Raw genomic sequence first — 18374 nt, forward strand, 5'->3', positions numbered from 1 at the left:
TTGCGGACCGACATTGGTTTTTTCTGCATAATTTCTGCACCCAGTTCAACTATCCAGCATCTATTCTGTGGATTCTGTGGATTTTCGTCGAGATTCATAAACTGCTATCGACATCCAGCTCAATTAGCACGGACTGTGCTTTTATACGTTCCGGTTGGCAGCTTTATATTATAAAATACAAGGCACATACTTGCCTTGGAATTGGTGAGTACCATTCCAAGTATTTATCAATCCACTCACCAGGCCTACCGGGGTCTTTTCGTTCGACAGACTCGTTTCTCGCCAGTTATTTAACATCATCCGAACACGACGGAAAATGGCACAACTACATAAAGCAACTTTACTATCCCGGCGAGCAACGATGATGACTGCATTGGGTCGGGCAGAGGCCTTCGTGAATTCCTTCGACGCAGAACGGGATCAAGCTCAGGTATCGATCCGTCTGGAATACCTGAACAGCATGTGGGCGTCCCTGGAGGAGGTGCAGGGGCAGCTAGAAGACAGCGAGGATACCGAAGAAGGTAGGCAAATCAACGCAGACATACGTGCCGATTTTGAGCCTCGGCTGTTTCAAATAAGAGCCGACTTGATTTCCAAACTTCCTGTTTCAAGTCTACCAGCTCGCATCCCTGAAAATTCGTCTCACACTTCCGCTCTCTCTGGGTTGAAACTTCCGACCATTTCTCTCCCTGAATTCAATGGAGACTACATGCAGTGGCTAGGATTTCATGACACCTTCTTGGCATTGTTCCACTCTAACGGGGACGTTCCTTCCATCCAAAAATTTCACTATTTAAAGGCAGCTTTAAAAGGTGAGGCATCGCAGCTGATCGAATCGATAGCCATCAGCTCCGCGAACTATAACTTGGCTTGGCAAACACTCGTCGACCGATACGCTAATGATTATCTACTGAAGAAGCGACACTTGCAGGCTCTGTTCGATATCTCTTCGGTTCGGAAGGAATCTGCCGCGTTTCTGCACGCTCTAGTCGATGAATTCCAGCGTCATACTAAAACTTTGGGTCAACTAGGTGAGCCGACTGACTCCTGGAGCAGCATCCTGGAGCATCTTCTATGCACTAAACTTCCTAGCGACACACTGAAATCCTGGGAGGATCATGCATCAACGAATAATCAACCGAACTACGACTGTTTGATCGAATTTCTACAGCGACGAATGCGAGTCTTGGAGTCCGTCATGGTTAACCATCATCAGCCACCATCCGTTCCATTTGTGTCCACGTCTACGTCCAAGAAGTCGTCGAACTTTCGCTTGTCATCTTGCGCTTCCACATCCAGGCCTGGAAGCAAATGTCCTGCTTGTAACCAGGAACATCCGCTAATGAAATGTGCAAAATTCAGCCGATATTCTCCAACCGAACGGCAGCAATTCGTGTCTGCTAAACGACTATGCCACAACTGCTTGAAAAGCGATCATATCGTTCGAAATTGTCCTTCGAATTACAATTGCAAGCACTGTAATATGCGTCATCACTCCATGCTGCACTCCAGTGAAAATTCTAGGTCAGCAAATGAACCAACCGCCGTTCATACGTCTATGCCGACTCAAGTGGTTCAGCCCATCGACAATAATGGATCCCAATCTTTCATGGCATCAGCGGAGAGTGTTCACAGAGTTGTTGCCAGTACTGCTGCGCCGCAGCCTCGAGAATATGTCTTTCTATTAACTGCGTTGGTTAAGATTATTGATGCTTACGGTCAGGACCATACAGCTCGTGCTTTACTCGACAGTGGTTCCCAGCCTAATCTCATTACTGATCGTTTGGCACGCAGTTTGCATCTGAAGAGAAGTCCAGTGAACGTGACTATCCAGGGAGCAGGCAATCTCTCCAAGAGGGTGCGTGAAACAATCTTCGCTCGCATCAAGTCCCAGAATGATCAATTTGAATGCGGGATCGAGTTTTTACTGATGGATACGGTTACTGCAGATCTTCCTGCGCAGGACATCTCCGTTCATGATTGGCAAATTCCGCAGAATTTAGTGTTAGATCCCCTGTTCAACAAGAGCCAGCAGATTGACATGGTACTAGGCGCAAAACATTTCCATTCATTCTTCCCTAGCACAGCTCGTCTCCGGATGGCCGATAATCTTACGATTCTGGTGGACAGCGTATTTGGTTGGGTCGTCACAGGCTCAGCTACCACGACACACCCCGCTCAGCTGCAGTCCTCAAATCCTAGTATCGTTGCTGTTTCCATGCTGACACTGGAGGAGAGTATGGAACGATTCTGGAAAACCGAGGAATTAACCGTCAACAATAACTACTTCATCGAAGAGCGCTACTGTGAAGATTTCTATCAATCTACGACAACACGAGACGAGTCGGGGCGCTACATCGTTCGTCTGCCACGAAAGCCCGACTTTGATGCTATGTTAGGAGAATCTAAAAACTGTGCACTTCGCTGTTTCTCTCAGCTTGAACGGCGACTCGACCGCGATGAAACATTGAAGAAGGAATACCATAAATTCATAAAGGAGTACCTCTCCCTTGGCCATATGCGACTGGTCGAGCCGGACGACGGAAATCACTCCCACACGTTTTATCTGCCCCACCACCCTGTCCTAAAGGAAGATAGTACGACTACCAAAATTAGAGTGGTATTTAACGGTTCAGCTCGTACTTCGACCGGCTTCTCTCTTAATGAAGCACTTTGTGTGGGTCCGGTGGTTCAAGATGACCTCCTTTCAATTGTTCTTCGGTTCCTCACTTACCCTGTGGCTGTCGTCGGAGACATAGAAAAAATGTACAGGCAGATTCTACACCATCCTGATGATCTCGCTTTGCTACGCATTCTGTTCCGGTTTTCGAAGGACGTCCCTGTCCAGACTTACGAGCTTCTAACCGTGACTTACGGTTTAGCTCCATCATCTTTTTTGGCTACACGAACCCTTCAACAACTTGCAAACGACGAAAGCTCTGCATACCCCTTAGGGGCCCCCGCGCTGCGCAAAAATTTCTACATGGACGATTTTATTGGAGGAGCGAATACGGTACAGGAAGCTATCCAGCTCCGAGAAGAGTTGTCTGAATTATTAACCAAAGGAGGATTCATCTTGAGGAAATGGACTTCAAATCGGTTAGAAGTTTTGCAGGGGCTGAGGAACGATCAAATCGGCACACAATCCAGTGTCCAATTCATTCCAGACGAGTCTGTGAAAACGCTGGGGATCTGGTGGGAGCCAGAGTCCGACCAACTTCGGTTTGATTCTCCAATACTACAACGTTATGAAGCTCCTACGAAACGATCCATCTTGTCTGACATCGCTAGGCTCTTTGATCCGCTCGGCCAGATTGCACCTGTCGTCGTCACAGCGAAAATTATGATGCAGGAATTATGGGCACTCTCCTGCGACTGGGACGAACCAGTACCTCACTCCATCCAGTTGAAATGGGAAAACTTTCGACGAGAGCTACCAAAGATTGCAACCTATCGAATCGACCGGTACGCGTTTCTACCCGAGGCCACCGTAGAGCTACATACGTTCGCTGATGCTTCCACTTCTGCATACGGAGCCTGTACGTACGTTCGATGTGAAAATGCTCTGGGTATCGTTAAAGTCCGGCTACTAGCTTCGAAAAGCAAGGTGGCTCCACTAAAAAAGCTCACAATCGCTCGTCTAGAACTTTGCGCTTGCGTATTGGCAGCTCACCTGTATCATCGCGTAAAGGAATCAATAAACATTTGTGTCTCGGCTTCATATTTCTGGTCTGATTCTGCAGTTTGCTTGTACTGGCTGCGCGCACCACCCAGTTCCTGGAAAACTTTCGTTGCGAACAGGGTGTCAGAAGTACAACACCACACACATGGCGGGAAATGGAATCATATATCCGGATCGGAGAACCCTGCAGATCTCGTTTCACGTGGGATGTCAGTCGAAGAATTCGTAAATAGTGAAGCCTGGAAGTATGGTCCATCCTGGTTGGTTCAACCGCATCAGCTTTGGCCAATTTGTCATCTGCCTACAGTCCCCGAAGAAGTACCTGAGAAAAAATGCGTAGTTGCATCGGTTCAAACGACACCTGGCATCAACCCATGGTTTATACGGGGGTCCTCCTATAATCGATTACTCCACATCATCGGCTACTGCCTGCGTTTTTCGGAAAGAACTCGATCGAAAACCAGAACCCAACCACGTGCACCTCTTTCAGATAACGACGTTGATCGACAGTCGCTCACTGTCAAAGAAATTGCTAATGCCAATACCCTTCTTAGCGCTTAGCACAGCAGGACGCATTCCGTAATGAAATCAAGGAGCTTGAGCGAGGAAATTCTGTTGCCAAAAGTTCACCTATTCGTCGTCTCATGCCATTTGTAGACCCAGAGAGAATTTTGCGAGTTGGAGGTCGGCTTAACCTTTCTCAGCTTCCATACCAATCGAAACACCCTGCCCTCCTCCCAAAGAACCATCCGTTCACTCGGCTTATCGGCGAGAACTACCATCGAAAGCTTGTCCACGGCGGCGGGCGTCTTCTTCTGTCAACGATTCGCGAGGAATATTGGCCCTTGAATGGTCGTCACTTGGTGAAAAGCATCGTACGAAACTGCTTCCGCTGTTCACGCCAGCATCCTGTTCCCGAGCAGCAACAAATCTGTCAGCTGCCTAGTTCTAGAGTCATCCCAAGTCGCCCATTCTCACATACGGGTGTGGACTATGCAGGTCCACTCTACATAAAACCAGTTCACAAGCGTGCAGCCCCTGCCAAGGCTTACCTTTGTGTATTCATATGCTTCTCAACAAAAGCTGTCCACCTAGAGCTGGTTGGGGACCTGTCCACCCCAGGATTCTTAGCTGCTTTGCGTCGATTCATTTCGAGACGGGGAACCCCGGCGCACATATATTCCGACAACGGAAAAAAACTTCGAAGGAGCCAAACGCGAACTGGCGGAATTGTTCGCAAGATTCAGGAGCGAAGTTGAGCAAAGCAAAATCTCATCTGCTTGTTCAGAGGAAGGAATCGTGTGGCATTTGACTCCCCCTAAAGCACCAAACTTCGGGGGCCTGTGGGAGGCGGCGGTGAAGACCGCCAAGAGACATTTGTTTCGGCAATTGGGTAGTACACGCCTTAGTTTCGAGGACTACTATACGATTCTGCACCAAATTGAAGCGGCCATGAACTCACGTCCTCTGTTGCCGATGTCCGATGATCCCAACAACCTTGCTGCATTGACACCGGGGCACTTCCTTACCGGATCATCGCTTCAAGCCTTGCCCGACCCAGATCTTCTACACACTCCAGTGAACGCCCTCGACCATCTACAAAGACTGCAACAACACGTCCAGAAATTTTGGTCACACTGGCGATCAGAATATCTGCAGGAGCTGATAAAGGATACGAAACGTGCTGCTCGAAACGACGAGATCCAACCAGGCCGCATGGTAATCCTGGTAGATGAAATGCTGCCAGCAATCCGTTGGCCACTAGCCCGCATCACACAAATACACCCTGGAAGCGACAATTTGACACGCGTGGTAACTTTGCGTACAGCAAAAGGAATCATAACAAGACCAATCACGAAGATCTGCCTGCTACCAGTTCCGGAATCGACTCCCGAGGATGAGCAACTGGATGTTCCAGCCATCAATCACCATCCTGAGCAACAAGAATAAATATTAATCTATGTATAAAAGTTAACCTAAATAACTAGTTAATTTGAACATAGTAGTTCAAGGCGGCGGGTATATTGGCTCTGGCAGCACGGAGTGAGGTTTCGCCTTCTCACTTCGCAGCTGGTGCTAACGGGCGCACAATAGGCGAGTTTTTCTAGCCGTTCTGGCAGCCACATTTACTTGATCGTCAAGCCAACTACCCGACCGATCTGTCCACTCGGCAGTTAGCCTTCAGTCACCTTCGATATCGCATACAAATCAGTTGTCGTTAAAGAGATCTCTCTATTTAATAAATGTTAACTGAAACCCTAAATTGTTTGTCATCTTTAAGTTTAATACCATTAAAATAAATTAAGTGTGATACCAAAGTGATTCTCTTTGCCACCCGTGATCCGAAATCACCTACGGAACTACTACGGACGTCTACGACTTAACAGTTCCCCATAGCCACTTGCTATAATTCGAGTTCCGGGTGGACCGAAGTTCATACAACACCATCAGACACAACGTAGGACCACCTATCGGGGATCAACCCTTCTGGCAAGCGCCATCAAAGTGTCTTCAGCAAAGTTATAGATAGTAAAATTGCCTTTCTAAAAAAAATATGCGCACTGTAAAAAAAATATTTTTCGTTGAAAAAAAAAGAAAATAAAACTAAAAAGTTAAATACCGTGAACGTACCATATTCTGCGCAGTTAAGACATTTGTATGATTCTTCCGCTATTCTAAGTATTCTAGATTTAAATTAACAACGTGGATAGCAGCAACGTGTAGTGCTACGGTCTATAATATCTGGTAAAAAATATGGGAATTATAAATCGACCAACAATTGAGTATATTTTTCGTTTTGTAAACTTATCCACCGTGCCTAATTCTGCGCATGTTTGCTCCTAATTCTGCACAACCAAAAAGTGAAAATAAATGTCTTTATACGCTGAAAGCACACCAAAAAATCCGACATTAGCCATTATCATAATTAAATCCATGATCCGGCCTTCTTGTGCTGTCCGGGTGGCAAAGGAATATTGTTATCATTTTGATTGCTTCATTTTAAATATTTTATTCTCGATAACGTGAAGGGCGAATTGATTCGGGTTTTCTGCATACTGAATATTACACTTTAGACTAATACCGAAAAATGTGTTTTCATATAGAAACCATTGCCCCACTCTCTGACAGCCCCTTGAGGTTGGACATTAAAAAAAATAGAAGACATGGTTTCATGAATTGGCGCTCGTGGGTTCGGACCCCGAGACACAGCACAGGATTCCAATCAATGGAAGTTAAAGATTCTACTTGAATTTTCAAGCCTCCAAACCTCCGCCATTTGGGTGAGGTTGCGTATTCTTTCGCGCTTTCTTCGTAGGATACATTACTGCGCAGAATTTGGAACATGGATAAAAAATCTGTGCCTAAATCTGCGCATTATTGCATCGCATTTTTTTAAGGAAAGCAATACATGCAATCACTCTTTTTGTCTGAAACATGATTAAAAATAATTATTCTTTCCAATTATGCTGGGTAATTTGATCATTGCAAAAAATTTCGATCATAAATTTGTTAATTTTCTAGCAGAACAATCTTAGCGTTGGTGCTAACGACGATGTTTTCTGCCATATAAAATACTTTCAGTTTCACGTTAAATTATTTCGCTCTCAAATATTATGGCCCATTTGTGAATAATGGCGTAATATTCAACAGGCATTTATAAAAAAATAACGCAATGATCATAGTTATGCACAATGTTAAAAAATACTTATATAAAGAAAAATGCGCAGAATTAGGAGCTGCGCAGAATTAGGGGCGGTCACGGTATCTAAAAAAAAGTGCATTTTTTCAAAAATTTTATTTTTTGACATGTTAAATGCAACAATATACACTACCTTTTCTGAAAGTTTCATTGCTGGCGAATGAAGGGCAAATAAGCTATAATATTTTGAAAATTTCATGTTTTTTTTATTTTCACCAAAAGTAATTTTTTACAGTGTATAACTTTTTCTAGAGATGAGAATTATACTTATTATAACCTATTTGGCACTATACTGGCACGTTACTTGCAGCTGGCCACCTGGACTGGTATTTCATCGTGACTCATGACCATACACGAACGGCTTCGTCGATCGTATAGCTGCTGTGACTTTCCGATTGGTCCGTTGCAACAAGCTGTGCCTGGTTAGCGGTTATCGGTATTCCAATTTACCGAAAAGAGAATTACGTTAGGTGCGTTAGTGCAAGTTTATTGCAAGCTAGAGTTATGATAATCAAACAATCGGTCCTTTTAAGGGTCACACAACGATTGAAGAGTTTATTATATTTTCTTGCCCAGTTAACCCTAGAGCGGTCGCGCTAATGTACTGAGTACACGCGTTTTCGAAAAACGTGAAAAAATCATCGACATTTTAATCAAATTACACCAGGTTTTGGTTGTATTCGAAGGTCTGCTCTTCCTCTTTCCAATGATGCCAAAATATAGCAAAAAGAAATAAAAAAAGTGGTCGAAAATTGCTTGTAAAAATAGTGTGTCCGCGCGCGTGTACTCAGTACACCAGCGCGACCACTAACGTAACTTTTTTGAAATGAAAAAAGTTACACAAGCGGTTGCGTCGTGTACTGAGTACACGGCGGGCAATAGCTCAAGTTTGTGAAGAGATAGAAGGCTGCGTCTTTCGACAAAGTTGCTTATCTAGTTAAGACACATCCGGTGATATACAACAAAGTTCTGAACTGATTCGCTAGATGGCGCTAATAATGAAGAAATTAAATTCATTTAGGAATATTTTAGAACCGTAATGAGCTAGAAGGTTGCTATTTACAACAAAGCTGTTTGTAAAGTCAAGACGCATTTGGTAACGAACACTGAAGTTTGGAACTAGTCCACTAGATAGAGTATACGGCGAAATTCAATTCATTTGGCGATATTGTCGAACCATGATGAGATAGAAGGTTGATGTTTTCGATAAAGTTGTTTATCAGGTCAAGATACTTCTGATGATGTTAAATAAAATTCGAAATTAAGTCAGTAGTTGATGGAGATGATAAGAAAATCAAATTCTTTTCGGAATATTGCGGAATCATGATGATATTGAACACTGCTATTCGCTACAAAGTGGTTTCTGTAGTCAAAACACGTCAGATAACGTATCGTCGTCCTTTTCACCATTGATTGCATTGTCAATTCCAGCCAATCAACAACTATTTTTATGGTTTCCTAACAGAAGCAATTGATACGTATTGCTTCAACTTTTAAGAAAAGACAAGATGAAGAGCACAGACTGATCAAAACCCTTTTGACGAAACAATTTCGTCGTCTACATCGTCTAGCCAGAAAGATCACCAGAAAAAGATTCCTGGAAACCTGTGCTGCATTTCCATCACTTGTTCAAAAATATTTCAGAGAGTGTTTGAGTCCCTATTCTTCCCAGGGTCGCTAATAGGTTTATTCGAAAATCTGGCAAACACGAATAAATGTCTGGCCAAAATTTGGCGATCAATTTGACCGAAGGGGAGGACTTTTTCAGGAAACGTCTTGCCGGTTTTGTTCAACGCAGATACAAAATGTTGTCTGAAATTAGAAGTGATGACTCTTTTGCAGAATGGAGAAACAGAAATCTGGCAAAAATCTGGAACATTACCATATATCTGAACGATTTTGAACTTTGTCTGGCATGCAATAAAAAATCTGGTAAAATCTAGATTTATCAGCAAAGCAAAACCATGGGTATAAACGTCCTTCAGAACTTGACCCTTCTTTATCGATTGAACACAGCACAGATTCAAATTTTTTTCCGATTTTCGCCCGCTAAATAAACACTTGTTTACACAGTTCGCTTCGAAGTGTGAGCCAGTGCGGTCGTGTTTACCGGAGAGCACTAGTAGTGGAATTGAACCTGTTAGAATTAAGTTTTTCAATGCGTAACGTGTTGTAACATGTTGTGCTAATTGGCAGAGAGTGATCTAATTTCAAAATGAATAAGAAACTTCAAAAATAAATGTGGTTTTACCTAGTTTTTATGAGCAGTGAAGAAGCGGTGCTGTTCACCAAAATGGCGTCGGTCAATTTAGGTCGATAGGCGCTTGATATAAAATGGAATGCAGCGGAAAATACCAGCTAAGTTATTGTCTCAAAATATCAACTAGTAATTGTCATTTGGTGGTTGCTTTGGAACAGATTTATTTTGAAAAGTGAATGCTGACGGATTTTATGTCGTGCGTGAAGATTGCATAAAGCTTGCAATCGTTTGGTACGGTGAAGAAAAGGCTTAGACTGTGGTAGCGTCAGGCGTTATCTGATTTCTGCCCCGAATGTTGACAGTGTGTTGGTGATGGCAGTTTTTTATTTGTTTTCGTGTGTGAACTGAGCGGTATGCGCATTGAAGTAGAGCGAGCTGACGATGACGACCTTTGTAGTAAGCGTTTTTCGGCAACCAATGTGTGTGATTTTTATTTACCAGCAGTGCATGCTGTGATGTGAATCAGGGTTAGGAGCAGATGGGCGCTTGTCTGCTTGGATGGAGTGGACATGTATAAAATGGTGATGTGATATTGAATGTGAAGGATAAATGAACCATGATGGAACCAGTGAACCTCAAAATCAATGTTGCTATTCATCGATAAAAGTACTGATTCGGTTCGAAACACACTCAAAGGTGATTCCATAACGTCAAATTCTTTGGCAATGCTTTTCTAGCTGAGAATTATTAAATGCGAATGAGAGAAAAGCGAATTACCACTCACTCTTTTTCATGGAATGATTTGATCGCTAGTGATACCAATCAAAAACGAATACCTCGCGTTTTGACTCATCGCGATGAGTAGCTTTGATTTATCAATTTTGGAAAACAGTCAAAAGCGCTATCGGGTATTGAATTATACCGTCAAAAAAACATGTACCTAACATTTTTGTTGGGTTTTCGACTATTAGCACCTGAGATACTTGCAACATACATTTTTGCGACAAAATACATAAATGCACTTCAAAACATCAACGTTCTTCTACACCCAGAAGACTTTTAATCTCATAAACTTATTTTAACATGCTATTCATAATTTTTCAACATTCACGTTGAGTGCACCAGGATCAAATTTTGAACATAGCCGACGATATTTTTATTATCAGCCTTCATCGTTAGTCACACAAGAAGTAGATGTATTATTTTTCTTAGCTTCGAACCTTCGAGGCACCAATTAATAATAATAATAATATTGCACCAGGTTTGCATTTCATTGAAACTAAATCTTGAAACCATCTTGTTTGCCCGTGTGCCGCTTGAAGTTACTGGTTGTGTATGGCGTTGGAAGTATATGTTGACGTTTGACAAGTTCATAATTATTATATGTGATACGAATAACGTTTTATATTTGAACAAGCAATATTTCTTTTGTAATTTGCCAAAAAATATGTTTGTTTACGTTTCATCGCAAAATACATTCTCGGTTGGATGACAGCGATTAACGATGATTATAGCGATGAGTGTGAGACAGAGATACCGAGCGAGAATTTTCGAGCGTAATCAATTCATATTTTGCTCACCAGTTTTTGCGTCGGCGATTCATCGCGAGCAATCAAGATACGATAGAGTTGCCAGTTGATAAGATTTAAATCGCTGATGAGCAGGTGATGAGCCTTCATCGTGATGAAAATTTGCAACATTGCTCAAAATAATGACCTTTAAACTGTTTGAACACAAATTCCTATGGCAGCGCAACCAACTTGACCTTAAGTTTCCAATACGTAATAAATTACAGTGTATGATTTTATTGTTCTTAATATAGTAATATATATGATTATATGAGTTTTACATTATTATATAATATTTTTACATATTGACCAATTCATAGTCATAAAAATCAATACAGTAATCCCCCCAATAAGGACGCTAATAGGGACCGCGTTAATGGAAACCGTGTTAATGGAGTCTACGTAGCATATGGGAATTGACTTAATTGGTTCCAACATGGAATAACTCGTGATCTTGACCATATAGAACGTTGGTGTCTTCGACAAAGTTGTTCAGCAGATCGAGGGCTTTTCGTTGGATTGTAGTATTTCGGAATTGCCTCACTACGTGGCGCTAGCGTACATGTAATATTTTTGTACAGGCTGTATCTTGCGCTGCTGACTATCTAGAAAGTTGCTGTCTTCGGGAAGGTTGCTCAAATGATTGCCACCTTCATGGTGGCATGAAAAATAGCGCAGAACTGACCACTACGTGGCGCTAGTGTCTATGTGGTATGCTTAGATAGGCTGTATCTTGCGCTGCTGACTATCTAGAAGGTTGTGGTCTTCGGGAAGGAAGGTTTCGGGAAGGTTACTCAAATGACTGACACCTTCAATATGGCATGAAAAATAGTGCAGAACTGATTCACTACGTGGCGCTAGTGTATATGTGATATGCACAGACAGGTTGTATCTAGCGCTGCTGACTATCTAGAATGTTGTGGCCTTTGGGAAGGTTGTTCACATGACTACCACATTCAATATAGCATGGAAAATGGCGCAGAACTGATTCACTACGTGGCGCTAGTGTATGTGTGATATGCTTAGACAGACTGTATCTTGCGCTGCTGACTCTCTAGAAAATTGCCGTCTTCGAGAAGATTACTCATATGACTGTCACCTTCACGATGGTATGGAAATGAATGCAGAACTGACTCAACGGACGGTGCTAGTGTATTTGTGATTTTTTTGTGTTTGTCATAACTCATGATTTTGGTAATGTACAAGAAGTTGCTTTCTACGGAAAGGTTGTTTAAGTGACAGTAGTTATTCAACTGGTTGAAAAATTTGCTAATATTTTGCTCGTTATTTAACGCAATGTTGGTCGCTTACAAAAATTCTCCGCAAAATGCAACGGAGGCAGTCGATGAAATTCATAAGAATTTTTCACTTCTCGCATTTAATATGCAGCGGACATGAAAAATATACTACAACACGAGAAAGCTGAATTACTAAAAGTAACATTACGTATGCCGTTGACTTCACATTATTAATGCTGTGTGACTTAAATGCTTATTAAGTCATTGCAAGTTTCGATTTTAAAAAAATAGTGATAAAAATGAAAATATAATTGTTCATGAATCATAAGAATGTTTAGAAAGTAGCTGGAAATGTGTTAACGTGACTGAGACTAATTGAATAAGTGAGTTGGTGGGATTTCTCTGGCCACTTAGGAAGTAGCATTAATAGTTGGTAGATTAGCACGTTAGATTTTTTTTTGCAGGCAGTAAATGTTGCTAGAGAATAAAATTGAGTGTCGAGCGTTCAGCATCGCAAGATACAATCTGCATAAGAATACTACCTATACGCGGCGCGAGTAAGTTCTGCGCTATTTTCCATACCACCTTGAAGGTGTCAGTCATTTGAGTAGCCTTCCCGAAGATCGCTACTTTCTAAATAGTCAGCAGCGCAAGATACAGCCTGTCTAAGCATAGCACATATACACTAGCGCCACGTAGTGAGTCAGTTCTGCACTATTTTGCATGCCATATTTAAGGTGGTAGTCATTTGAGTAACCTTCCCGAAGACCGCAACTTTCTAGATAGTCAGCAGCGCAAGATACAGTCTGTCTAAGCATAATACATGCCCGCTAGCGCGATTGGATGGTAAATAATTGAATAATGCGCTCCAGAACTATCACGAAGTTCCACAGCCTCTTATTTAGCAACTCCTATCTCTACCTCCTCGTGGTACCATCCGGGATACGCTCCTTAGTGGAAATCGGACAACCGGTGGAAACTAGGGTCGTATGCGGACAGAGAAGGGGGCACTCATGCGAAGGCTGAGTGTAAACTCTCCGCCTGCAAATGATGGATCTCGGTAGAAGCATGTTCGATGAACCTGAAAATACCGAGAACCTGAGCAGAGGGTCCAAAGCCCCCAAAGGAGGATGGTTTTAATAGCTATTATCCATGGCTAAAGTAAAAACATGAATGGATAAACCCCTAATCCAAGGTGTCATGCGACCCGTGCCGAGGGATGAATGGTGGGGGGGGTTCTATAAATACTCAGCCTCAAACGGAGCCTGTGGAGTACCAGAGCGCCCTCCACAGTAATCAGCCCTTACCGCATCATGAGGGGCTCTGATGTGGCGGACTTTTCTTTCCCCTCAACTCGTGGGATTCTTATGGAAGACAAAATCAAAAATACAACAAGTGTGGATACGGTGGAAAACCCGTTCGCTAGAGGAGGCATCCAGCGTTCTCCACCAAGGGTGGAGAAGGATGCAACTAGGAGCGCTAGTGTGGGTGGCAAAGGCAGCGGTATGCCTACCACGCCGGACACAGCGATGAACAGCCCAGCGCTTATCAGGGCGATGGAGAAAAATAGAGACGCTGTACCTAAAGTGGTAGCAACGTCACAGCAGCTCGAGGTAATAATCGAGTTTACGTCAGGTCGCGGCAATTTCTCCAAGGACCTGAAGCAGAGCTTACTCATGCTTCGGAGAACCTTGAATGCAGCGACCAAAACGCACAACGACCTCGTGGCGCGTGCAGGAGAGGCTAAGAAGGTGACCGTGAAGGCGTCGAAGGCAGTACAAACGGACGCTTGCCCGTTGACGGAGTGTCGTAACGCGGCCCAGGAGGCTACGGAAAGCGCTACCAGCAGCGGTAAGGCATCCGCCAAGCGCCCGAGACAGTCCCCGGGGGATAGCACTCCTGGCGGACCGAAAAAACGCCTGATCGGTAAAAGCCCTCAGGCTAGCGGGTTGGCAGAGCTAACCGATGAACCAGCGGGAAGCTCCAAGACAGGTGGCCCGTGGACCGAGGTTAGGGCCAAGAGAAAAGGCGGAGGAGGCTCCAGTAAAAAAACTGCTCCACCTAAACCGGCAAGAAAGCGGGCGAAGAAGGGCGACGCTCTTATCCTGAAAACCGACGGGTCGAAATACTCGGAGGTTCTGAAGGCCATGAGAGGAGACGCCCTACTCAAGGATCTGGGCGCGGACGTACGGAGCATCCGCCGCTCACGCACGGGCGATATGATCCTCGAGTTAAAGAAGGACGCCACAAAGAAGAGTTCCGCATACAAGCCCATAGCGGAAGGAGTGCTCGGGGACGGAGTGAAGGTACGTGCTCTCACACCAGAAGTGACTCTCCAGCTTAAGAACCTGGACGAGATCACCGAAGTGCGTGAGGTCGTACAAGCTCTCAAAGAGCAAAGTGGAGTGGTGGTGGCAACCGAGGCGGTTCGCCTACGCAAGGGTCCGGCCGGGACCCAGGTAGCCACCATACGACTTCCGCTGATTGACGGAAACAATGCCCTGAAAGCTGCTAGGCTAAAAGTGGGGTGGTCGGTATGCCCACTGAGCGTGTCCAAGCAGTCGGAAGCTTGCTTCCGGTGTTTCGAGCACGGACATAAAGCCTGGAACTGCAAGGGGCCAGATAGGAGCCAGTTGTGCAGGAGATGTGGCAGTGCTGGTCATAAAGCAAAGGACTGCGCGGAGCCTCCTAAGTGCCTGATCTGTACCGGTAAACGGGACGCAAAGCACGTAACGGGAGGTCCAAGGTGCCCGGCCGGTGTGCCGGCGACTAAGCCACGTTCATAGTGCAAGTGACACAACTCAACCTGAACCACTGCAGCACGGCTCAGCAGCTGTTACACCAAGCAGTTTCTGAGTCAGCAATGGACATTGCCATAGTCTCGGATCCATATCGCGTCCCTGCCGGAAACGGCAACTGGGTCTCGGATAGGTCTGCGACGGCGGCTATATGGACAACAAGCAGGTTCCCGGTTCAGGAGGTTGTGTCAACTGCAGACGAGGGATTTGCGGTTGCCAAAGTGGGTGGAGTGTTCTACTGCAGTTGTTATGCTCCGCCGAGTTGGTCTATCGAGCAGTTTACGCGGATGGTAGACCGAGTATCAGTTGTGCTGACTGGTTTAAGGCCGGTGGTTGTGGCGGGCGACTTTAACGCTTGGGCGGTAGAGTGGGGAAGTCGTCGCACGAACCATAGGGGTCGGATTCTGCTTGAAGCTCTGGCAAAGCTTAACGTAGATCTGGCCAACGTCGGCACCACAAGTACCTTCAGTAGGAACGGTGCGGAGTCTATCATCGACGTGACTTTCGGCAGTCCTGGTCTGATAGGAGACTGGAGGGTAGATAATGGCTACACTCACAGTGACCATCAGGCGGTCCGTTATGGTGTCGGTCAGATAACGAGGCGGCAGGCGGCGAGTAGGGCTAACACTCCAACCACCCGTGGATGGAAGACATCATACTTCGATCCCGAAGTATTTGTGGAAGCGATCCGGAGAGAGTGCGGTGATCGCGGTATGCCCGATCCGAACGCTGATCATTTGGTTGAGGTACTGTCGCGAGCATGTGACGCTACCATGCCTAGGAAAGGTCGTCCTAGGTATGGCAGGTCACCGGCTTACTGGTGGACAGATGAAATTGCGGAACTCCGCGGAGCGTGCTTTCGTGCGAGGAGAATTATGCAAAGAGCTCGTTCGGATGAAAGCAGGGCTGAATGTCGAGTAGCACTTGTTGCTGCACGCGCAGCGCTTAAGAGCGGGATAAAAGCTAGTAAACGAGACTGCTTTGAAAGGTTATGTGCTAGTGCCAATGCGAACCCGTGGGGTGATGCCTACAGAGTCGTAATGGCAAAGACCAAGGGTGTGATGGCGCCCGCTGAGCAATCGCCAGAGATGCTGGAGCGGATCATCGAGGGCCTCTTTCCGCGCCACGAGCCAAGGCCCTGGCCCCAGGCCGCTGAGTCGTCCCACGGCCGACGTTCCAGTATCTCAGACCATAGCGTAGGATGGTCGGCCTCCCAGCCGAACATCCGAAGTAACGTGGGCGACGGCGGTTTGGAGGTCGGGGAGGAAGTGACGGTTACGAACGAGGAACTCATTGATATCGCTAAATCCCTAAAGGTGAGCAAGGCACCGGGGCCTAGGGATGTGCGATTTTTTATCGATACCGGAGGTATCGATATTTTCATTCGATATATCGAGTATCCGGCATCGATATTTTACCATGCGATATTATCGGATATCGATACCTTTTCATCCGATATTAGAGGTATCGAAAGCTACAAAAAGACCAGTTCTTCACGCATAACTTTTTGCCAAATTATCGAACTCGCGTTTTTCAGTTCTCAAGCTTCCAAACAGGTGTGTCTAAAAGCTGAACCATACTGCATGCCGCGTTTGAAAAATGCTACAAAGTTTATTTGAGGCGGTACGCTGCTGCCGTGCCTGATAAAATGAATTGCACGCTCAAAAAAGCAACCGCAACTCGTTTCGGTGTTGTCTTTCAGACGCCGGTTTTTAGCATTTCGGTAACACTCGGGATTACGTGTGCTAGCTTTGTAAAAGATCCTCGGATATATGCTGGATGTGTGTCTTTTTGCTAGCGTTAAGTTTTCGTATTCCCTTATCTATTTCATTGACTCACACGGCCAACTGAGATAAATATGAAGCACCTCCATGTGTGTTTTTGCAAACTTGAGAATACTCTTCTACGGTGGATGCCGATATCAACGGATTGTTAGGTTAATTGTTTCCTGAAGCCACCATCGAACATCGTATCGTTGCAAGCGCAGATTGATTTGCAAGAACCATTTATACTGTGAACTGCGAGCTACGTATAATTGCTTTAAACCGATCCTGCTCCTGATCAGTTATTTATATTTTCTGTCTAAAAATGCGAATCTCATAATCCAGTCATGCCCTGTGTCACTCAAAATATTTTAGAAAATCGAAAAACTTTTTTATTACTTAACATTAGTTTATTAGATGTTTCCGGATATATAGGGCTTTACCGAAATTAACTAAAAGGAGAGCTTTTAACTTGGACCCCAGGACCAAACATTTCGGCTTCACTCAAATTATATGCAGATGGCAGTCTTGCCGAAATCAGTTAACTCGCGTTGGCCGATATCAGATAACTCGGAAATGTGTTAACCGGGTGTATTGAAAACTGGTCCTAAAAGTATGACAAATTCAGCACCACCGATAAATTCCTAGCCACACTTCGTGTTTGTTTGCATGTATGAAAAAGAGATGAACTTGGTTGCGTCGTTTTAGGAAACGGTAATGACCGTATAAGCTACGTTCGATGTTTTGCCAAAGTCTGATTCTAATTTGGAATTTTATTTCTTGAAATGTGGATTATCTTTAATATTTTCCTCCCTAGAATAACACAATGTGAATAAATAATGTGAGAAGGTAAACTTATGCGAATCTAATTTACATCCAACACTTTTCTGATTATAGGAGTTAATGTAAGCATTTATGATACTACTTCTGTTGAAATATAACAAACTATGAAGCAAATCAGCGGGGTTTTCAAAATAAAATCTTGCCAGGATATTTTGTTGCATTTTAGACCAATCTATTGAAAAATTGTTTAAAACTGATCAGTTCTAGTCCTGGTGCTTCTAGTTAAAAAGCGCCCGCCTGACCGATAAATCTGCAGCGAACATTGTCGAGTGGAACGTAAACGGTATCTTGGAGGTGCGGAGATGCCGGCGACATAAACGAGGCAGGTGGCTGCATCGTAAGCCCGTGACGGATCGTATCTGAAAACTTTCTGAATATTTCGGGTTTCGATATCGGTGAATATCGAAGTATCGATATTTTGGTTGCGATATACTCATTACTCAGTATCGGATCGGTCCGATATATTGCGATACCAGATATCGATACTTTGGCTTTCGATTCCCATCCCTAGGGGCCAGACGGTATCCCGAATATGGCCATTAAAGCGGCTATTTTAGAGGCTCCCGAATTATTCGGGGCAGT

General features: G+C 44.4%; 2 protein-coding genes across 2 annotated transcripts in view; one reads left to right on the plus strand and one right to left on the minus strand.

The window, feature by feature from the left end:
- Positions 1-18374, minus strand: part of LOC128744243 (clathrin heavy chain) — a 356313-nt gene that overhangs the window by 163510 nt on the left and 174429 nt on the right. The window lies entirely within an intron of this gene.
- On the plus strand, positions 365-5632 carry LOC128740017 (uncharacterized). Its single transcript, XM_053835529.1, has 2 exons — positions 365-2597; positions 4971-5632. Exons 1-2 carry the CDS (start codon positions 365-367, stop codon positions 5630-5632), a joined length of 2895 nt encoding a protein of 964 aa, XP_053691504.1.

This window comes from Sabethes cyaneus, chromosome 3 (assembly GCF_943734655.1).
Source record: "Sabethes cyaneus chromosome 3, idSabCyanKW18_F2, whole genome shotgun sequence".
In the NCBI taxonomy this organism is placed as follows: Eukaryota; Metazoa; Arthropoda; class Insecta; order Diptera; family Culicidae; genus Sabethes; species Sabethes cyaneus.

What these genes read in the sequence shown, in the direction of transcription:
- LOC128740017 (XM_053835529.1), top strand. Translation starts at nt 365, where the DNA reads ATGACTGCATTGGGTCGGGCAGAGGCCTTCGTGAATTCCTTCGACGCA. An exon ending in CCCTGTCCTAAAGGAAGATA is followed by an intron (nt 2,598 to 4,970) that starts GTACGACTACCA and finishes CTGCTTGTTCAG; the next exon opens with AGGAAGGAATCGTGTGGCAT.